The 22,676-nt window shown below is 40.2% G+C and overlaps 3 protein-coding genes across 5 annotated transcripts; 1 reads left to right on the top strand and 2 right to left on the bottom strand.

Moving 5' to 3' along the window:
• The first annotated feature begins 2,369 nt into the window (after positions 1–2,369).
• LOC103717592 (coatomer subunit zeta-2) lies at positions 2,370–9,965 on the top strand. Of its 3 annotated transcripts, XM_008806038.5 has the most exons (7): positions 2,370–2,477; positions 2,899–2,940; positions 6,194–6,353; positions 7,964–8,111; positions 8,194–8,271; positions 9,458–9,542; positions 9,667–9,965. In XM_008806038.5, the coding sequence occupies exons 2-7, from the start codon at positions 2,911–2,913 to the stop codon at positions 9,724–9,726; spliced, it is 561 nt and encodes a 186-aa protein (XP_008804260.1). In that variant the 5' UTR covers positions 2,370–2,477; positions 2,899–2,910; the 3' UTR covers positions 9,727–9,965. The 3 variants fall into 3 exon arrangements, with proteins under 3 accessions (XP_008804260.1, XP_008804258.2, XP_088575308.1); XM_008806036.5 differs by lacking the exon at positions 2,370–2,477 and having other exon boundaries at positions 2,507–2,940; positions 8,182–8,271; XM_088719182.1 differs by lacking the exon at positions 2,370–2,477 and having other exon boundaries at positions 2,507–2,940.
• Positions 9,966–13,906: 3,941 nt separating this feature from the next.
• Positions 13,907–15,665, bottom strand: LOC120104508 (F-box protein SKIP23-like). Its single transcript, XM_088719393.2, has one exon. The coding sequence runs from the start codon at positions 15,336–15,338 to the stop codon at positions 14,172–14,174; it is 1,167 nt and encodes a 388-aa protein (XP_088575519.1). The 5' UTR covers positions 15,339–15,665; the 3' UTR covers positions 13,907–14,171.
• A 3,093-nt stretch (positions 15,666–18,758) lies between these two features.
• Positions 18,759–21,685, bottom strand: LOC103717611 (disease resistance protein RPS2-like). The gene has a single exon (XM_008806066.6). It carries the CDS (start codon positions 21,557–21,559, stop codon positions 19,064–19,066), a length of 2,496 nt encoding a protein of 831 aa, XP_008804288.6. The 5' UTR covers positions 21,560–21,685; the 3' UTR covers positions 18,759–19,063.
• Between the last annotated feature and the right edge of the window lie 991 nt (positions 21,686–22,676).

Here is a 22,676-nt window from a genome sequence, read left to right on the forward strand (position 1 = left end):
GTTGGGTCAAACATAAACAGGTCGGGTCATATACAGGTCGGATCAGAAAATCATAATTTTGAACCTAACATGTTTATTAAATAGGTCAAGAATTACAACTTGAATTCTACGCCTCCTCCTCCCTCCGCCGGCGCCACAAACACTGCTGCGGCCGTTCCTCCTCCTCCTACTCCGACGAGGATGAGGACGACGCAAGTTCCTCCTCCTCTTCTCCTCCTCGCCCCGCCGATCTTCCTCGTCCTCCTCCGCCACCGCCTTCTTCTCTCTTCTGAACTCGGATCGCATCTGGTCCATGGACCCCGCTGCCCGCGATGCTCGGTGGCGCTCCCTCTACGGCCTCTCCTACCCTCTCTTCGTGAACCTCCTCGACAAGCTCCGACCCTTCCTCTCCCCCTCCCCATCCCAGTCGACCATGCCCTCGCCCTCGCCCTCTCCCGCCTCTCCTCCCCTGCCCTCAAAGGTTCAAACCCTAGATCTTTGAGGAGGAAAGAAGTTGGAAAAATCCTAATCTTAATCGCCAACAAGGAAAAGGTCCAACCCGACCCATATATTAAATGGGTTAAACGGGTCAGACATCTAAAATATATATCTGACCCAATTAGTAAACAGGTTAAACGGGTCAACCTATTTATGATCCGAACCTATTTAGGCCAAATCCAAACCTGTTTATGGCGGGTCGAACACGAGTTGGATTGGCGGATCGGGTTATATTTTGCCGCCACCTAACTGTACGTTCCCTAAGAAATTATGGCGTCAAAAAATTGATGTAGATAATACTTCCTTATATGAAAGCATTGATAAAAGTTTAATCATACTTGCGGCAAAACTGCTAATGCTAAAGGAGTCATTCATTCTGATATGGAAGATGAAGGGATGGACTGTTAGGAATGGATTAAAGCATGAATCAATTATAACCCTTCGGTCTTACGAAAATTACATTACTTTAGCATATAAGGGTATCAATTATAATTCTGATATGGATCCATGCTGGCCAATGGGCAACGCAGCTGCATGGATGTAAACTACACTTACGGCTATTCACCAGGTAGTATATACTAGGTTTTCTCTTTGAGGAGGGATTTTAAGCCTCACTCATTCTTGGAATTTTAATATACCGTTAAAATAAAGGTAGCAACTTTTATAGTATCCATTTTTTTATTTCCAAATTAGATCATGCGACGCAGATTTTGGTGAATAATAAGCTGGTAACTTTGATGATGATCATGGAAATAAATTGTTATAAGAATCATATGTTGAATATCTAAATTATTATTGTTTTACTTCATGTTCAAGCAAGCAAGTCTCATTCATGCAACTTGAGTGGGGTAAGGTTGTAGATAGACTCTAGCCAATCCTACTTCTAAATCTGGCAGCTTTAGTCTAACTCATCCCTATCCTGATTAGGGTTTCTCTAACCCAACTCAACTGAACCCAACCCAATCTTAAACTAAATTCCGTGCATCGCATTAATTAGGTTAGATCAAGTTGAATAAAAATTTTAAGATAAGGAAAAAAGTTTTAAGAAGTTTTTATGAGATTAATATTTCTAAGATGGAGACCTCAACCATTGATCAATCTGGATGCTGCACTAACACATAAACTAAGAAGATAAAAATATACCTACATAATAAGTAGTCTATATAAAATATAAATATTATATATAACATACATGAAGTTTTATATATGCTCTTGTGAATTCAGAAAATAATGATATTAACATGATTTTAATTTTATTTATCTTTCTTTCAAGATAATTTTGATTTGGTGGTTCAAAAAATTAACTATCTAATTTATATGTACATCTATATCCATAAACTTAATATCCAATTTGTATCCATATCTATCTAAATAAAATATGAAGATAAAATTCAGTATTGGACTAATACTTGCATTTAGGGTTGTAACTTTCAATTTGAAACTGATTTGAAATTAATCTGGTCCAACTCAAACCAAAACTATTTAGATTATGTGCGGATTCAAACCCATGACCTGTCTGGAACTTGGATTGTATTTGGATCTTTAAATTCTCAATCCGAACCCAAACCATTTCAAAACTAGTATGTTGTATATCTCAAAACCCTTGTTGAATATAAGAATTTAGGTAAAATATAATCTTGGCGATATTTACATATTCAGTGTATGCGTATAATATGATTAGATAATTATTTTTAAATATGCATTATGATTTATGTTTGAATTATTCTTTACCCGATTTGATGTGAGAAATTTAATGACTTGATCAAATTAATATTAAATCTGATAACATGCAATTTCAAAGAAATTAGACTAGGTTTTGGATTCGAATTTTTTGATCTGGTTCAACTATGGGCTGGATTTGAGTCCTTGCAGCCCAACCCGGATCTATATCCGAACGGATATTGATCCGTATCGGATCCATTTTCAGCGGCCTGCCTCACCCACCATTCCTCGGCGTCTGCGCTCTCTCTCTCTCTCTCTCGGAAACCCTTGAATTCCATGTACGCATCTCTCTCTTTCTTGATCTTGTATATTAGAATGATCGTTTTGAGTCTCGCGTTCTCGATTGTTGTTTTACGTTTTGTTCGACTGCCTTGGATTTCATCCGATCCGAACATTTTTGATCTAATTCTTTCTTCAGTACTCTCCAGTGCCAGATCCATACAAGTGTAGTTTATGGATATTGGATTTCATCCGATCCGGGACATTTTTGATCTAATTCTTTCTTCAGTACTCTCCAGTGCCAGATCCATACAAGTGTAGTTAATGGATACGGATCTAGGGTTTCGATCTGCAGTTTTTTTGTATTTTCCCATAGGGGTTCTTGATTGCCACTCCAGGCATCGAGAATCTGGTTGATATTTGGATAATTTTGATGTTGATTCTGAGTACTGTTTTATGTTTATTATTTTTTCTTTCCAGAAATCGGAGATCATGGGGCATGAGTACAAAGATTACTCCAAGGTCTGACACTGTAACTTTACTAAGTTCCCTAGTAATTTTCGTGTTTCTTATATTTTATTTCAAGGATTTTGATGCTCCTTTGTGAATCCTGTGTTGAAATTTTGCTCAATAAATGGCTTATCAAAGTCCATTAGCTTCTATTCTGTATTCTTCGGTCTGTAGGTTTTATGTTAAGATGAGATTAATATTTATAATATATGGCGAGAGACATGATACATCGTTCGGTTGAAATTGCTTTTGTGGCTGAGCTGATTGTAATCACCAATTCAACACTTTGATGCACTGATGCAACCCAATTTAGATCAGATAAAAAGGGTTGTATTTTAGATGGCAGTTCGAGTTCGTATGCTAGCTACCAATTTTATTGCTGTTGGCAAAGGAACTGCATAAACATAACACTGTCTTTTGCTCTGATTACAAGCAATCCGCTTCAAACTTTACTTTCTGATCATTGTAAACTTGGGAGTCTACCAGCTTCCCTGTCCCCCCACCTCCCAAACCCTCCTGGCCTTCGGATAAATAACAAACAAGTGCCATTGTTACAATAAGAGAAACTATTACATTTCACACCACCCATCTGTCGGAATCTTGATCCCAGGCCCACAACCTACATGGTACTCTCCCTTAGAAGCCAGGATTGACAGTAAAAATGAACTTATAAGGGGGAAATGAGTATTGTATGTTTTACACAATATTATTTGGCATGAGAAATTGGAGCTGGAGCATAATTCAATGCTATAATTTAGTGACATTTGAATTTTAATCCTTACGCCATATAGACTCTGGTGAATATCTATAGGAGTCTAAATACCTGTCATTGTGTCAATAACTTACTCGTAGATATCAGCATGTCCTTTGTAATATTTACCAAGTCAATTCCTTTAAATGAATTGCTGACATTTGAGAACAAGTTTGCTATGTGCAATAGCTATTCTTGATCATTCCGTTAGTCTGATGGTGCATCCCAAATATGCTGACCGACGGAGGAGTTCATGGGCCACGGCTGAATCGGGATGCCGTGGCTCCTCTTCGATGTTATTGGTCATGCAACTTTTCTTTATTCTCCAAATATAATTATTTTTCTTCATATTGAAAGATGAGGGGAAAGGCAAAACATTATGTTTCAGACGAACACTGCAAAAAAAAGAAAAAGAAAAAAAGAAAATAGGGAAAGAAGAGAAATAAAGGAGAAAAGAAAAGAAAAAGAAAATGATCTATAAAGGCTTTGACGTGCAACAGAATTCGAAAAGATTTCAAGATTTTTGAGGAGCAGTATTCGCAGTCGTAATAGAAGTTGTGGTTTTACGGATGGAAGGGACTATATGGAATATATTAAAACCCAAACCTACTCCAGGTTCAATATTTTGGAGGGTAATAACAAGAGACAGTAACCATGATAGATATTTTAAATCTATCATATATAGATTGTCCTGTAGTTGTCAAAGGTTACTAGTAAATGATGTGGTCTTGGACAACCAAATCAATCCATAACAATATCTCTCTCATTCAGACCCTCTCTTCAAGGATTCTGCAATCCCCTTGGAGAGACAGTAGGCAACGGACTGGATGGTGATCATAGGATTAATCCCAACAGCACTTGGGAGCACACTTCCGTTGCACACAAACAACCCCTGCGCCTCCCAACTCTCCCCCCTCTCATCCACCCCACCTTCCTCCTTGGTCGCTCCCATCCTGCAACTCCCCATCTGATGAGCAGAGCCATAGATGGTCCACAATTCTCTCCTAGACATTGGACCTCCCACCGCAGAAATCCCATCCAAAAACTCCAAGTCCTCCTCCTCGATCCCCTTGCATTTCATCCTTTGCTCGTCGCTCTGGTGCGTCCCCACTTCCACCGCACCTGCCGCCACCAAAATCCGCGGCGCCCTCCGCAGGCCCTCCCTCAAATTCTCCCCGTTTAACTCATCGAACCGATACTTCACCCTCCCCTCCCCCTCCACCGTACCCGAGCCGCGATCTCTTACCAATGCTAAGAGAAGCGCTGTACACCAGAGTTGTGCAGGATATCTTTAAAAAAATATATAATTTATGAATAATTTATTTGACAAATCTCATACTTTTTAGATGATCACAGTCTGATATATCAAAAATTATTATCTTTTCTAGTTCAAAGAGAGCCTTAGTGCAACAGTACGGTTGCTCCATTGTGACATGCAGGTCACGGGTTCGAATGTTGGGTAAGGCCGTGTTATCTAACCATCCTTAGACCTCATAATGGTGGAAGCCTCGTGCATTGAGCTGCCATTTTTATCATCTTTTCCTAGTTTAAATTTTTCCCAAGTCTATGAAAATTTTGTACACTTGCTTCTTGATTGCATGAGTTGAAACAAAGGAATAAGATTTCCTGGCAGGCCCTTCTCCTGCCTAATTTTGCTTTGCCAAGAAATTTGGCATCAACTTATACAAGGTTCTTGTCCGGTCGACTCTTTGTAATAAAGTTTGCTCAATTCCATGTTTTATGGGGAAAGGTTTGGATGATGGTGATGTCAACCGTATACTGTTGATCAGTAGGTTAAACATTTTTACAATTTTATCTTGCTATTTGTGGTGAATTATCGTTTCCTTTGCTCACTCGCATTTCACTTTTAGAACATTAAAAATTTCATAATTGGGTTGAGCAATTTCAGGCTCCTTGATTAACTTTGATCTGATAATATGAACCGATACTTGAGGCTTTTGACAGAAAACTAAAAGAAAAGTAGAGGCTGTGTTCTCTATTTGTTTTCAGATGGAACTAAAATATTTGCTTGTCAAGCAGAATTTCTACCATCTAAGAAGTGCCATCTTCTGTTTTGGTTATGTTCAATAAATTAGTTTTTTTTGGGGTTCGTTTCCTTCGTTCTCAAATGCTGTGCTTAGTAGTAGTCCAGCTTGTGCGTTGAGCTGCTTGATTGTTGCAAGTTGGGAAATGAATTATGTGGCCAGAACAAAAGCTTGGATATTTGGGTCCTTGAAGCATAGGTAACTTTATCCGGCTAGCACTAAAGATCATGGTGCATTCATTTGTAGACAGTGCAATAAAACATATTTTGAGATTTGCCTATATGTGATTTATTTGATGTAACATTGTAGAATAAAGCATATTACACTTCAGCAATATAAGACAGCATCTATGAAGGCTTCCTTGATCAAAATATATTGCAATAATCTTACTGAAACACATTTAAACTTATGCTAATTTCATTTGTTACTTTTCCCTTGAGATGGTAATCCAGTATGTTTTGCTACACAGGAATCTTGCCCTTCAGTGAAGAACATTCTACTTTTAGACTCTGAAGGGAAGCGTGTGGCTGTCAAATACTTCTCAGATGATTGGCCTACTCACAGTGCAAAGCTAGCATTTGAGAAATCTGTGTTTGCTAAAACTCTGAAGACAAATGCACGCTCGGAAGGTGATACATATCCAATTTGATGCTTCAGAATTGGATTAGATTGATATATGCATTCCTCTGCCACAATCGCAATTAAGCATGTCAATGTTGTTATGTACATGATCCAAAACTATCGCGGTGGTTTAAATGTACTTTTGAATGTGGTTGCTTAACAATTGGCTTGTACAAGTTGCACGAGACCTTAGGTAATCATTATATTACTGAGTTTAACTCATGCTGAGAATCAAAATTCATAAAACATATCCCATTTGACATTGCCAGATTAAAACCATTTCCCTTGATATTGTGTGAATATTATTTTTTTAAATGGTAATACAAGCAAAAAAAGTAATCTTGTAGATTCTAAGTGCATAAATAATCTTGTTGTTTTCATTCTTGCTCCTTATACCAACAATTCAAGTAGTTCAAATCATGCCTATCCCCTTATACTAATGAAGGGCTGCTACACAATTCGATATAAAATGTATTAACAGTGGACATGCTGAGGTTAATGCGTTGATCTTTTTTTATTACATATATCATTTTTAGGTAGACAGAGTGTAACTTTTGGCAATCTCTAAAATTTAGCATCCTAAGTATCTACTTATTGCTGGTTGATATGTGCTTAAGTAATCTACTCTACAAGCTAAAATTACACGATTGTTTTTGCATATTTGGAACAGAAAGAAGTTTAAAATAAATTGGCAGATGCATAATTATGCCGTATGCTATATATTATAATTGCAATGCATGTGCTGCTAGTATGATAGGAAGCTTATGTGTCAGGCATTGCAGGAAACTCATGGATGTCTTACAATGATTGCAGCCTTTATGCAATGTAGAACAATGGTTTCTGCATTTTTTTATAATCAACATTGTTTGCTTTCTCAATTGATTGCGCTTTTAGAACTTCATGGAACTCCCCCAACTCATCCATGCCCCCACCCCTCCCCCCCAAGCCCCCAACCCTAAAAGAAAAAACGAACCCCAAGAAGAGCTATGAAATGCATAGGTTTAAAGTGGGATTGCATTGGTATGCATCAATATCACTATGAATCATCACAATATCATCTGCATGGTTAGTGATTAAAGGGATGAATGATTAATGTACTCCTTCAGTGTATGAGTACATATACGAGAAGTACTGTATGTTCAGATTTACTGATAGAGCTGGTGGACGTAAGGAGAACAAATGATTAAGCCAGCTGATCTGTTGAACTATGAATTCTGATCTGTTCATATGTAACACAAGTAGTTGTTGTTACTTTTTCCAAAGTAAATATTTTCTCTTCATAATCCTAATCATTGATGTAATTCTGGTGTCTATGCAAGGAGCTGAAGAAGTCATCTTACGAAAGACTCCCAAACTATGTTTTCTTCATGCTCTTGATGAAATTATATTTAGGAAACTGTAATAGCCATACTTTTGATTTTTGGTGCTGGCCTCTAAAATGCCTTTGATATGACATACTTAGTCTTTACAAATGATACTTTACAGTCTGGAAGCATTGTGTGAAAACTTCAGATTGGTGTTTGCTGTATTCTGCTATAATTTCTACCTTTTCAACGAGATTACCTGGGGCCTGATATTCACAGTGCTGCATTATATGGATATTGTTTGTCATATGCAGTGGAGATAACAATGTTTGACGGTTATGTTGTTGTCTATAAGTTTGTTCATGACCTGCACTTTTTTGTCACCGCGGGAGATGATGAGAATGAGCTCATCTTAGCATCTGTTCTTCAGGGCTTCTGTGATGCAGTTGGACTTCTTCTCAGGTCTGTTTGCTTATTACTTGTTGTATATCCTGGTTTTGATTCTTTTGCCAATTTTATCATGGTTTGAAAGCCCTTTTTCCAGGAACGACGTAGAGAAGAGGACTGCTCTTGAGAACTTGGATTTGATACTTCTTTGCATTGATGAAATTGTTGATGGAGGGTATGGATGTTATGCTTTGAGACCTTGTTACTTTGTATAGTTTTACATCTGTTTCTGGTTTGTAAGGAAAGTGAACTAAATAAAGGGCATGATAGAAGTTAAGCATTGACACAGATTGTTTCATGGAAAGAGCATGGTTTCTTGATGCGATTACTGTCCTTACAACTAATTCTTGGGGAGGGTTTGGTTTCCATGGAAAGATTAGTTGGCTGTTTCTGGTTTACTGCTTTACATAGATTACTTGTTCCAGTTAGCAGATATTAGCTTGGGCACCATATGATGGAAGTTGTTGTTCAGTGGCAATTTTGTTCAATTTACCTAGGTTGATTTTGCAAAATTAAGGTTGGGATCAAACCTCTATTAGCTGTGAATGAATTTCTTGGCTGTCAAATGGCTAAGATGGTGATGTGTTCATAGTACCGAGGAATGCTATACCAGTCAGTATTGGTGCGTGCCGACCCGTATCATACTAGTACTAAATTGGTGTGCAGTACAGGGGGTATACCAAGTATTGGTATGCCTAACCGGCCCCCATGTTGGGCATACTGACAGTAATAGATTGATACCACTATAGGGTCTGGCACCGAGATAGCATACCTTGGTTGATATTGAGTAGTTGCAAATTTCTACTAGGGTATGTATCTGCTTTGTATTCTCTCTGGAAACTCATTCATGTACCTGCTTTCTGAGTGACTCCTTATTCTATATTATTTGAGAAACCCACAGCCCTTACAGCTGTGACAGAGTCCGCTCCTGCTTTAGGTAAGTAAGGCTTCATCTCCACCAATTTAACTAGCCACCTCTTTTCCTCCAGGAGTTTCCTACTCCCTCTCTCCCTCTCTCTCTTAAATGATAAACTGCCGCTGTGGCTTTGCCCACAGAAAATGCTCTGTCATCTATTGAGTTTCCTGAAACATTCCTCACAAATCATCCTGTTCTTGGTAAGTAGAATAACCATAGAAAATAGGCCAAATCGAGACCTATTTTACTTGCTCATGGTGGATAGTATTATGCATTCATGTCCAAAGAACTATATATTTGAATAGATAACACACATGTGATTGTAAACTAAATTGATAATAAAAGATTGATTTTATAGCTTATCGCATTATCCTTGTTACATCAATCTTGAAACCGTTAAGCATATGAGTAGTGTTTAGACTCAGGTTTTTCTGCACAATTTCAGGATTATCTTGGAAACAGATGCAAACACCATTGCTGGAAAGGTTGCCGCCAATGCTGTTGATGGTGCTGTTCCATTTTCTGAGCAGGTAATTTGTTTGATCAGTTCGGAGAATTGATCCATCATTTCTTGTATTCTGAACCCTACTCTAATTCAGTATTTTCTACACTTACATGAAATGCTTTGTGTTTTGCCTGATCTTCCCCTGCCAGACGATAACTCAAGCTCTCGCTACAGCAAGAGAGCATCTAGCAAGATCTCTTCTGAAATGATGGGTCAGCATTTTCCTGTTCTTTTTTATCCCTTGGATTGTATTAGTTGTATTGTATTCCATATACTCATATATATATTTTGTATTTTTTTCCTGGCTCTGGTTGAACATGTTTTTCATTATTCTTATGAGCCTATATCTAGAACTGCTTCAATATTAGTGTTTAAATTGAAGCATGTAATGAACATTGTGGAAAGTTTAGATATGGCTAGAGATCTAATATGTGGGAATTTCTAAACATATGAAGAGAAGAATGGTAACTTTCTTGCACCAATGATGCTATAATTATTTTGGTTCGGAGAAACTTATTTTTCAAACATAATGAGGTATTCTTGAAAAGCTCTTTATCAAAATAAAATTGCAGAACTCAAATAGATGATGAACTTTCTCTTGGAAGCTTGGGGGTCGGTTCCTTCAGCTTTGTATAGTCTAGTTCCTAGCAGTAAATCTGTATACCAGGAGCATAGTCAATACTCAAATTTGTGCTATAAATGATGATGATAGGTCTCCATCAATGAATTTCTTGTTGCGACGTTTAAAATGGTAATCTTTGATGTTTAGTGAGTTAAGTCTTAATATATCTAGAGACCAGGAATTGACATTAAAGTTTGCTGCTAAATTAAAAAGAATTAAATTGAAGAGGTGCATATGGTCTAACATGAAGGATATCATATATGTGGTATGCCATTTATAGGTTGTAATTTGACTTGCGAAGGTTTGTAAAGGATGTTCTAGTGTTGACTAAGATGGATCATGGGTCAGAGGAAAGTTCTAGGTAATGATGTGTTTGTAGTGATGCATCCTGTGGGTGAATTATACATTGTTTTGGACATATCTTTTTCACTTTGTATATAAGCTATGTATACCCTTTAGATATGTCATGAAGGGGTAGAAACTTGTGTTCTTAGACATGCCGTACCAATGAACTGATCTCAATCGTATAGATTGTAACAGCTTAATGGCCACATGAGAATCAGAGTAAGCCAGGCTGAAGAGATTGAACTCGTTGCCTCTTTGTAATGCTGGGTATGCCTCTATGGAAGCCAATTGGGAGTGGACTGACATGATAACAAACTGACATATTATTTCAAGAGAACTCGGTAGGCAAAATTTCTACATTCTTTGGGAATTGAATCAAGTCTAAAATCAGCTTGCAAAGTTTCGAAGGGGATCTTTTAAATTCAGCTTAGACCGGAGAAAATGCTCCATATAGTAATTTTTTTCATTACGAGTAATTGCTTGTTGATTCATATCGTGGGTGTACCTGTGATTGTTTAGGACCTCCTCTGTTTTCCAGGTTTTATGCCGTCTGAAGAGCAAAGAGAAAAAGCAAAATCATAATTTTGTCATGTAACAAAATCATAATTTTGTTATGTTTTTGTGAAATTACTTAGGAAGAAGAACGGCTGTGACACCGTAGCAGCCAAAACTCTTTCGAGAGTTGATATGGTTCTTATCATCCACCTTGCCTCGGCAAATATTATAAATGAATCAAATGCTGCCCAGATTAGGGTGTTATCCAAAGTCATGTTTCAGAGGAAAATGAAACACCAAGAAGACAGATTATGCCAAGGGGCATTTGAAATTGCAATTGGTTTTTCAAAGTTTCTAAAGTAACCCTTCAAAAATTTGACTAAAACCGACAGGAGAAAATGTCCTTTTAGAAAATTTTATGTTACCTATTTGGAATTGCATGTTGATTCATGGTGTGGGTGTGCTGAGCTTGTTTAGGAATTCCTGCAGTGTCTTGGTATACTTGATTTTACGCTCTCCAAACGGAAATGGAGAACAATATATGACATGTTTGTTTATACTGCTGTGTTTTCTCAAAATTAATGACTTAGTCCCAGAACTGCCACATTATTGTCATATTTATGAGGGCCACAACAGTATGAACTGCAATCACCTTCATAGCAGTTGGAACTCCTTTAGCAGTTCGACCGCTTCCGACTTGAACGTTATGATGAACGGCATGCATGCCCAAGTTGTGGTGATTTGTAAGATCGCAGCCCAACAGGTCATGAAAACGTTGGTAATGGTGGAAGGCCGAGGACAGATTGCATTGGGGCATTTACAAATACAGTTGCTGTGTGGAAGACAGCAATCTACATAATGGAGACAGATTACTTTGAAAAAAAGAGAACACAAAAAAGTTCACAGACTGTCGTTTAGCCCTCTCCCAAATACAAAACCAGCTTGTTTAAGTTGTGGCAGCATAACTTCTTAAAAAAATACATAAACGAAAGTTCATGGAATGGTAGGTAAGCCTCTCCCAAATACTCTCTAATTCTCCAAATCTTGGTAAAGGTGAGATTCAATTCCTGATCACTAAGTTCAAGTACGAAGAGCTTCACCGACTTGATAAATTGATTAACTCAATATATTTAGTTAATATCTTCTTATATAATAACAGAGTAGTGCATAAGGATTGATTTTGACACTTTTTAGGTAATATGAGTAATAATCTAAAAGATTAGATATGTTTTACAACCTTAGAAAAATGATAGGGTGGGTAGAATGAAGACCACAACAGTAAAAACTACAATTACAAAGGCAACAACCACTAGACCTATGCTTTTACAGCCGTGGCAGCTCCCATCCGTATAATGCGACTTCATCCATCACGATGCTTTCTTTTTTAGCCATCAGGCTTTCCTGAACAAATAGATAGTGAATCTAATGCATAACGAAACCACCGCGATCCCATAGATCACGTACCAACCTACAATGAAAGTGCGGAGAAGGGGGAGAGACACCGGGCACATTACCAATTTTACTCGTCTTACCATGGGGTCACCGGGAGAGACTCGAGCTCATGCAATACCATTCTCCATGTTAATCGCTTGTGATCCACAACACCCTTGCTTCATGCCTAAAACTGTAATTTTATGAGCAGGTGGTAAAGTGAAGCAGAACCTAATAAACCTATTAGTACTTCATAATTTCTGAGCCGGCCAATTTTTATGTCTCATGATTCATCATTGTTCAGTTTCTAACTTAGGATTATCTTCAATACCTTTTTTTTAATTAGTTGGGCGGCCTTTTTTTTTTCTTATTTTTCTTTCTTTTTTTGAGGAAAAGAAAAACTAGATCACCTAAATTTGTTTTAAAAAAATAATATATAAATTGATAAATCTACATAAAGAGAGAACTAAAAAGAAAATCTAGATTTTAGACTGGTTTAGCTCCCAACAATTATATTCTTCAACTCCGAAGGTTAATAAGGCATGGGAATCTCTATCTATCAAATACCTACGAAGGGATATTTTAAAACAAAGAATGGATAATGGCGAGTACGGATTTTAAAACATGAATAATGATGATTACGGATTTCAAAGTATGAATAATGCCAAGTACAGATTTCAAAGCATGAATAATGGCAATTACGGATGCCCCTGCCTCTGCGGGGCACGTGCGGCACCCAGTGCCCACATGGGGGCCACATGAGGGGGGAACATGGGACTTTCCTACTAGATATTGTCTTGTTCTGGGGCCCGCACGCGCCGCTGAGACTTCTCTCCGATTTTGTTTTCCATCCAAAATGCATCTGCAGGATATGGAGACACCCGCCTCATATGCCTAGGATCTGGAACTATTGGGCCTCACACCTTTCCCGCCATCGGACAAGAGCCATCCTCGGCTCGGATATTTTTCAACTCTAAAAGTTGACAAGGCACGGGAATCTTTATCCATCGGATAATTATGGTGGGATATTTTTTACTTTGTTCCAAACTTTTAAGAAATCTAGATGGTGATTCTGACCGGACCAATCATTGAATAATGTATCATGCCTCTTGTAGCTACTAATTATACTGCACCATGCTTGTTAAGAAAGATTGTTTCATCTCTTTCCTTTCAACAAGCCTAGCAATTGATGCAAATAACATTAGAATTAAAAGATTCTTTCATCTCTTTCCTTCCAACAAGCTCAGCAAATTGTTACAAATAACATTAGAATTAAAAATAATAAAGGTTTGGGCTGATTTAGAAAAACATCTACACCTCCAATATAAGCACAAGTGTTCAAAGGTTGATTGTGGATGAAGAGTTCTAAATGACAAGCAAATTTACTTCCATATGGTGGAGAAAAAATAGCACTTTGAGAAGAGATGATCCATTGTTTCACTCAGAAGATGGTAAAGTACACATCCACCCATATATTTGTTCATTTTCCTCCCAAGATTATCCATAGTATTTGGTTCGTTTTTTCCAACACAGCCGTAAGAAACATCTGATTTTTAGTGGGACAATGAGATTCTAAATTGAAAGTCGTTTATTTACTGCAGATCACACGATAAAATCAAACAATTAAATTCAAAACAAAATATTCATCTCTCTCTCTCTCTCTCTCTCTCTCTCTATCTCTCTCTCTCTCTCTCTCTCTCTCTCTAAGATAAAAAGAAAAAAAGTATAACTCTAACTGAAATTCCGAAGCCTCGATAACGTCTAGCGCAAATTAGGGGTAATCCAAACAGGTGGCGACCAAAGCTCGCAGGAAGCAATAGGGGGGCATGGCGATGGCCGTATGCTATCATCTTCTATGCTGCATCTGCGTGAATCATGTCCTCGGATGTGGCCATGCACGTAGCCCAGCAAGTCGTCGGTGAAGTAGATGCAATTTCCTCTGCATCCAGGAATATCGGCGGAGGACAGGGAGAAGGAATGGTTTTTTCCCAGGAACAATGCTCGGTCGCCCAAACTCTTCACCATCGAGCGCTTGGGCTTTCCCTTCAGATCGAGCAGCTTGCAAACGTCAAAACAACAGGTCTTGCAACCGGGCCGGGCGTCCAAATCATATTCATGCCGGACGGCCAACAAGAGCTCGCCACCGGACTCCACCAGGTAGTTCTTGTACCAGATTGAGGCGGACAAGCCACCCATGACGTCGGTCGCTTTGGCATCGGCGGAGGGATCAGCATCCACCGCCGCAAGTTTTCCGGCGCGGTCGAAAGAATAAAACAGCCCGTTGCAGCAAGCGATATCAAGTGTAGGCGCTCTTCGAACGATGACGGTCCAATTCGCGTCCCCAGGCCTCCAGAGCATGATATCGCCTGTTAAACCGAGAAGGGCCATGGCGGTCCAAGGAACACCTGCATGCGGACTCGAGGATAGAACGATCTTTCCAATGCAGTAGTCGCGCATCCATGTTGAGCAACGGACCTCCTCGCGGCCGGTTCGGTATCGAACACGGTACTCGTCCCGACGTTTAGAAGCTTGGTCCACGCAGTCGAGGGTCGTTATGGCCGGGAGGTCGATCCGAGCTCTGGTGAGTGGATTGAAGAGGAAAACGTCGGGGCTGCGGTCGACGAAGGCCAGCCAGCCATGGGAGGAGCCGCAGCACCGCTTCTGGAGGGTTTCCGGGAGCTGGATCCAGTGGGTTTTTTTGGTGGAGAGGCTGTAGAAGCCTCGATTCGCACTGTTGACGGTGTTGGGACGGATGTTGGGACGGATCAGCAGTAGCTGCTGGAGAGGGAGATGGCGGGGCTCGGCTGCTGCTGCGCGTCGCCACCAGACGCAGACGGATCGGAACCGGATGTAGTCGGAGTTTTTGGTGAGGAAAGTGGAGATGAGCGAGAGCACGTCCAGAGGAAGGTCCTCGGACCAGCAACCCATCTCTAACTCTTTTCGGGACGCAGAAGATCGATGAACAAGGATCGAGCTTGTAGTTTGAGGGAGGAAGGAAGGGTTGGGGTTGGGGTTATATATATTAGGGAAACACCATCCGATCTCAAGCCACGTAACATGGAGTGATAAGATTGAGGGCTTGAGAATCGGAACAAACACCCATCCAAAACGTTGGGATAAGCTCGGATTTCCTCTCCTTGGGTCACCGACTCCTTGTAGAATTGGGAAGACAAAAAAAGACGGTTTCTTCAGCTAACTACAAGAGAAACAACTAGTATCAAATCCAAACCACTTCCAGCCTGACTCATGAAGTTCGTCACAGCTGGACAGCCTTATCATCCAGAAAGGCTCCTTGAAGTTATTATAGTTTATCCAGAAAGCCTTCTCATCACTAACTCATTTACAAATACAGTTGGGGCACGGTTATTGTCCTATACGTTGAAAAAAAAAAACACAAAAAAGTTCGCCAACTGTGGTTTAGCCCTCTCCCAAATACAAATCCAGCTTCATTTAAGTTGTTGCAGCATAACTTCTTGAAAAAATACATAAACGAAAGTTCATGAATGGTAGGTAGGCCTCTCCCAAATACTCTCTAATTCTTCAAATCTTGGAAAAGGTGAGATTCAATTCCTGATCACTAAGTTCAAGTACGAAGAGCTTCAACGACTTGATAAATTGATTAAGTCAATATGTGTAGTTAATATCGGCTTATATAATAACAGAGTAGTGCATAAGTATTGATTTTGACACTTTTTAGGTAATATGAGTAATAATCTAAAAGATAGATATGTTTTACAACCGTATAAAAGTGACAGGATGGGCAGAATGAAGACCACAACAGTAAATACTACAATTACAAAGGCAACAACCACTATACCTATGCTTTTACAGCCGTGGCAGCTCCCATCCCTATAACGCGGCTTCATCCATCACGATGCTTTCTTTTTTAGCCATTCAACTTTTCCGAACAAATAGGTGGTCAATCGAATGCATGACCAAACCACAGCGATCCCGTAGATCACGTACCAACCAATAATGAAAATGCGGAGAAGGGAGAAAGACTCCGAACACATTACCAATTTGACTCCTCCTACAATGGGGTCACTCACCGGGAGATACTCGAGCTCATGCAGCACCATTCTCGATGTTAATCGCTTGTGATCCACAACACCCATAATTCTTGTCTAAAACTGTAATTTTCATGAGCAGTTGTAAAATGAAGCTGAAACCTAATAATGTCAACTGTACTTTAGTACATTATAATTCCTGAGCCGGCCAATTTTTATGTCTCATGAACCATCATTGTTCGGTTTTTAACTTAGGATTATCTTCAATACCTTTTTTAAAATTAGTAGGGCGGCCTTTTTTTTTTTGTTTTTCTTTCTTTTTTTGAGAAAAAGGAAGACTAGATCACCTAAATTTTGTTTTAAAAAAATAATATATAAATTGATAAATATACATAAAAAGTGAACTACAAGGAAAATATAGATTTTAGACTGGTGTTAGCTCCCAACAATTATATTCTTCAAATCTGAAGGTTGATAAGAAACGGGAATCTCTATCCATTGAATAACTGCGAAGGGTTAGTTTTTCCTTTGTTCCAAGCTCTTAGAAAATCTGGAAGGTGATTCTGACTACATAATATTGACCAATTATTGAATATTGCTTCTAGTAGCTACCGATAGTATTGAACCATGCTTGTTGCGGCGGTGGAGGGGGCCACCCATTGCTTTGGGACATTCAGACTATATTTAGTGGTGGTGGAGCTTTCCAGGCCAAACATATTTTTTGAGAGGTAAATGGGGCCGCGGACTAGGTAGCTTCGTATGTGGCTAGTCACTCCGAGGGCACTTTATAGATTGGAAAAAGAGAGCTACCTAGAGCGTTCCGAGACTTAATGTTTTTTTTTATCTTATTAGATGTATCCGTACTAGAACTGTATAAATTATCCATTTCAGCAAAAACAAAAAAACCATACTTGTTAAGCAAGATTCTTTCATCTCTTTTCTTCCAACAAGCCCAGCAAATTACGGCACATAACGTTAGAATAAAAAAATAATGGGTTGGGTTGATTTAGAAAAACATCCACACCTCTAATCCAAGCACAGGTCTTCAAAAATTGATTATGGATGAAGAATTCCAAATGATAAACAAATTAACTTCCCTATAGTAGAGAAAAAATGGCACGTTGAGAAGAGATGATCCATTGTTTCACTCAGATGATTGCAAGGTACACATTCATCCAGATATTTGTTCATCTTCCTCCCAAGATTATCTCTAGCATTTAGTTTCTTTGTCCAGCATGGTCACAAGAAATATCTGCTTTTTAGTGGGACAGTGAGATTCCAAAGAGAACTAGCAGATTAGTATTTGACATGTTAGGAATTTAGAAATTGGTAGAAGGATGAAGTAGAGACTACCTTTTTGCTTTCCAACTTCCACATTAGCTGATCTGAATTTTGGTTGGGAGTAACCGAGTTTAAAAGCGCTTGCTGATGATTAAATTCTTCTTGGATGCCAGCGAATTGTACCTATGGCCATTTAAATATCCAAGTCTTCAAAACTCTATGGTTGAACAAGGATCGAGCTTGTAGTTTGAGGGAGGAAGGGGGGGTTGGGTTGGGGTTATATCATGTAATTCGCTCGGATTTCCTCTCCTTTTAGTATTACGATACCTAGTCCGGGGAGGACTCCTTGTACTATTGGGTCACCGACTCCTTGTAGAATTGCGTCACCTAATCCGGGGAAGACAAAAGAAAAAATTGAATTTGAGAAATCACTTTTATAAAACATTGGTTTAGGGTTTAGAGTAAGGGTTCGATCCATTGGTCAATGAATTGTATACCCTGCTGTAAAAGGGAGGCATCGATTAATTGTATACCCTGCTGCTACAATTAAAGGTGTTTGACGAAATGTCTACGAGGATTATGGCTTTTTGAATTGCCGTTACCTGGGACGACGTTCATAATGGGTGTTCATATGTATTATTGAAGATTCATTCATCCACTCGACTATTGCTATGTATGGTAATTTCCACGGCAAGGATTGATACTTAGCTAGCCTGCTGCAAGAAGGCGTGCTTTCATGCTTTCCAGTACATATGAGAGCAACAGCAAAGTAAATGGTACAGACACGCGATTAAATCGAGTTTATTCTATGGTTTTGCTGAGTTCATTCTTGGTTTTGATTTACAAACTCATCCGCAGCATTTAGAAATAGGGAATTTGTATTATTGTGTACGTTGAAATATTTCATCCGATATTCACCCTCTAGGGCGATTCTTCACGAGGTAAGAGGAATTTTGACATACAGCTCTGAGAGGAGGAATTCTGGAAGCAAAAAAAGAGAGTTTCTTAGCTAACTACAAGAGAAAAGTATTGTAAGGTGAAGGGGGAAATAACCAGTATCAAATCCAAACTACTTCTAGCCTCACTAACTCATGAAGTTCGTCACAGCTGGACAGCCTTCTCATCTAGAAAGGCTCCTTGAAGTAATTATAGTTTCCATGTCACACACTTGATTGTTCTTTTTGAAGAACATAAGTTACATGAAGTAAGAACAACACTCAATTCTACTGAGGAAACATCAAGCCAAGCAATATGTGACAAGAAAAAGAAGAGGAAGGAGGAGGAGAAGAAAGCTAGCATACTGTCGAATCGAGCACAGATAATTATTTTTTCTCCAAAAGCAGGAACAGAGATAATCTGCCAACTTCACTCTGCTACTTGGAAAAACCAGAATGAACTAAATTCTTGCATGCTAGTCTTCATATCCAAAGCATTCCACCATTCTTTCTCACCATGAATGACCCCTGGAATGGAACCACCAGTTAAATGCGGCAGAGTCAGCTGGGGGCACTCCAACACCTTGATGTACTCCAGAGAAGGAACAGATAGTGGCTGCTCACAAAGGCTCTTTAATTTTGGCAGGTTTCGGAGTGTGAGAGTCTTCAGCCTTGGCAGATGGCCAGGCACATGAACATCTCTTTCTCCACCTATCATCTCCTCCATTGTCTTGCAGGTATCTATGTTTATATGCTCCATATGCTCGAGTAGTAGAACCCAGCTGATGTCTTTCAGTCGATGGCAGAAGCTTATGTCTAGCTTGCGAAGCATTGGAAGGCATTTAGGAGTAATTGCTCCGGACCAGACGATCTCTGCTTCATACAGAGCCTTGAGACAGAGGACCTCAAGGTGCGGGAGCTGCCAAGTTTCTTCATCAATCTCTTTGCCATAACCCCCAATCTTGAGTTCTTGTAAGAGGATGCAGTCAGAGATGGTGACTTTTCTCAGGTTCTCGAGACTGGAGGACAGGTGCACAGAATTCAGATCTCCGCAGCCCTTCAGATTCAGCAGGCCAGTGGATTTAGATAGTGTATGGGACCTCAAGAACCTTTCCCAAGCCATGGTGTTGCAAATGGTGATTCCCAGATCGCTCAGTCGGTTCAAACACTCAAGTTCCTCAATGCTCGCTCCACGACTCTTGACGTCGACTTCTCTGCCTTCGACTTCCCAATCCCCGTAGCTTCCATACATATTCAGCACTACCAACTTGGAGAGCTTGGATATCACGTTTTCACTAATCACAGAGAGCTTATTCGTTCCCTCGAGAAGAAGCTGCATCAAATTCACCAGCTCACCAATCTCTTTGGGGAGTGACTTGATCTTGGTGAACGATAGATCAAGATGCCTCAATTGGACCAATCGGCCGATGCTGCTCGGGATTGCTTTCATGCCCGTGTATGAGAAATCCACCAGCCTGAGAGCTGTTGCATCCGTGAATGAATCATCTGCTAGCTTTTTCAAACGAAAATTCCGTTTGAGTATGAGCGTTCCAAGCTTGGGGTTGCTTGCTGCTGCACCAGGGTCATGGATGTAGTTGCACATCAGAGATAATTTCTCAGCCTCTGCAGAATTCTGCACCTTAGGAACATAGGCCAGCCCAGTCCCTGCTTGAACCAGGAACTCATTCTTCTTTATGTCCAAGATGAGTTCGCGAAGTATGTCGTGCATCATCACCTCCAAATCAGGTTTGTCGCCGTCCTTCAACATGCCCATGGCCTTCAGCTCCTCCATATAGTCCTCTGCCTGCCGACAGGCTCTGTCCGTGCCACAGGAGTCGTCCAAGAAGCCTTCTCCCAGCCAGTAGCTAACAAGTTCTTTCTTCTTGATGGAATGGTTTCTAGGAAAGAGGGAACAATAGGCGATGCAATCTCTCAATTCCTTGGGGGCTAGTCTTCTGTGGCTGCAGTCAAAGTGGAAGAGCACCGGTTCCATACCTGGAAAAATCTCGTGTTTTCCTTGTTGGAGCTCCTCCTTTGATTGCCTCAGCATTGCTAGCCCTTCAATCCACTCCTCTCTGCTCGTCGCCGTCGCCATGGAACGTCCGACCGTCATCAGCCCAAGCGGCAAGCCGTCGCACTCACAGGCTACGTCCCGGGCCACATCTATTATTTCAGGGCTCGAGGACGCCTTGCCGGCAAATCTCTGGAATAGCTGCCATGCCACCTCTAGCTCCAAGGGATCCACCCCTATAGTCAAAGTAGCGCCCATATCTCTGCAAACTTGTTGGTATCTCGTGGCGAAGAGCACCTTGCATCTGTTTCTGCCATCGGGGAGGGGAATCCCGACCTCGTCGAGGTCCAACCTACTCCAGATATCATCCAGCATGAGCAAGTATCTCTTCTTCTCGAGTGCGAGCGATATGCGTGCAGCTTTTCGCTCTTTGCTCTCATTCGCCTGCCACGGCAAGCCCAGCCTCTTTGAAATGGCCACCTGCAGCCGCCCCACGTCGGAATCGAGGGAAGCCGAGGCAAAGACGACCACGTCGAAACCATGCTCGCTGCTGAGGAAGGTGTTGTTGAATGCTTTCAAGAGAGTTGTCTTGCCAACTCCTGCCGGGCCCGATATGCCGATTATTTGAGCTCTTTGGTCGTTCAGGTAAGTCTCCAGCTCCTTCAACCTGGGCTCTGCGCCCAGAGCCATGACAGGAATGCTGACGACGGTCGGCAGGTCCCGTCTGTCGTTTGGATCGATGGGGTGGCCACGGTGACTCGTCGATGATCTAGTGGTCTTACGAGGATTTGGACCGCCCGAGGCTAAGTTTCCTTCCGGAAACGCGACGGATGCTGCCTTCTTGTTGCAGAATTTAGTGATGCTGTGCTTGCGAAGGAATGGGAAGCACCCAGACTCCGCCTTGGTTTCTCCCATGGCTCGACGGCAGAGCTTGCAATACTCTGCACCGTGTCGACCGATAGAGTTTATCTTGTATGGAACTTTTCTAAATCATACCCATGGATCAAAAATTTAGTATCCTGTCCATTGTTTTGAAGTCAATTCTTTTCGACCTTTGATTTCTGGGAAGAAACAAGAACGAGTAAACGTGCTGTGTAATATTACCCAAGGGACTATTAATTTTATGGATCGCGAAAAAGAATTATATGGGGGTGCTACATGTTAAAGGAAGAAGACCGGGCTCTGATTGTTAAGCGACAGTAATATTAATTAGGGACCAGTGAATAATTCAGCTCCTTACTTGGTGTACTACGGAAATCTTGTTTCCTTTAAATATTTTGTTGAATGAGACTTGAAGAAAATTCAAAGGAGGACCTTTTCAACCGTGCACATAAAGAAATCATTTAACGAGAAATGCCGTGATCGGATAGAATGATGTTACGCGTGCCCCCACAAATCAGCTGGAATTCCCTACGTTTTTTTCTCTTCTTTTTTTTTCTTTTCAAAGAAAATTTGGTGAGCAGTCTTGGACAAGTGAAATGGGAGAGTTGCCAAATAGCTGAAGCAAGGCTAGTTAAGTAATTTACTTATATCATTTCCTTCTTATAAGAACTTGTTGTCTTATCATGGAAGAACTCCATTTTCTCCATCAAAAAACTTTAAGAAACAAATTCACTGATGGCTGAAGTTAAGAACATCATTCCTCAAGTTAATTATTTTTGGAACTCATTTAGGATTGGCTGAAGTGCTGCCCCTTTACACCACAAGCAGCCAATCGCAGGTTGTATGGCAGCACTTGAGACTAGATGTATAAAGAAGCTGACAGTGATAATTTACCTTTTACTCTCAAATCCACATAATGACATTTCAAACGATTCCTTCGTCTCGGGAAGACGTTGCGTGCGCACTGTGGGCTTAAAACCGTGGGAGCTCGGTGGATAAATCTGCTGCTCCTGCGTGCTGGAAGGCAGTGTTTCTTTTGGTTTAATCTTCCATTTCCACCCTCGAGAAGTTCTACTGTTATAGAATTGATGTAGTTGGAAAAAATCCTTTTCATAGGATGATCATATAAATTAATATATATATATATATA

The sequence above is a fragment of the Phoenix dactylifera genome, chromosome 3 (assembly GCF_051530095.1).
Source record: "Phoenix dactylifera cultivar Ajwa chromosome 3, Ajwa_hap1_PhDact_Kaust_v1.1, whole genome shotgun sequence".
Taxonomy (NCBI): Eukaryota; Viridiplantae; Streptophyta; class Magnoliopsida; order Arecales; family Arecaceae; genus Phoenix; species Phoenix dactylifera.

Excerpts from the sequence above, each read along its gene's own strand:
- LOC103717592 (XM_008806036.5), top strand. The coding sequence starts at position 2,875 with ATGTTTATTATTTTTTCTTTCCAGAAATCGGAGATCATGGGGCATGAG. Across the intron at positions 2,941-6,193 it reads AGTACAAAGATTACTCCAAG|GAATCTTGCCCTTCAGTGAA; the intron begins GTCTGACACTGT and ends TTTGCTACACAG. Across the intron at positions 9,543-9,666 it reads CTGTTCCATTTTCTGAGCAG|ACGATAACTCAAGCTCTCGC; the intron begins GTAATTTGTTTG and ends TTCCCCTGCCAG.
- LOC103717611 (XM_008806066.6), bottom strand. The coding sequence starts at position 21,559 with ATGGGAGAAACCAAGGCGGAGTCTGGGTGCTTCCCATTCCTTCGCAAG.
- LOC120104508 (XM_088719393.2), bottom strand. The coding sequence starts at position 15,338 with ATGGGTTGCTGGTCCGAGGACCTTCCTCTGGACGTGCTCTCGCTCATC.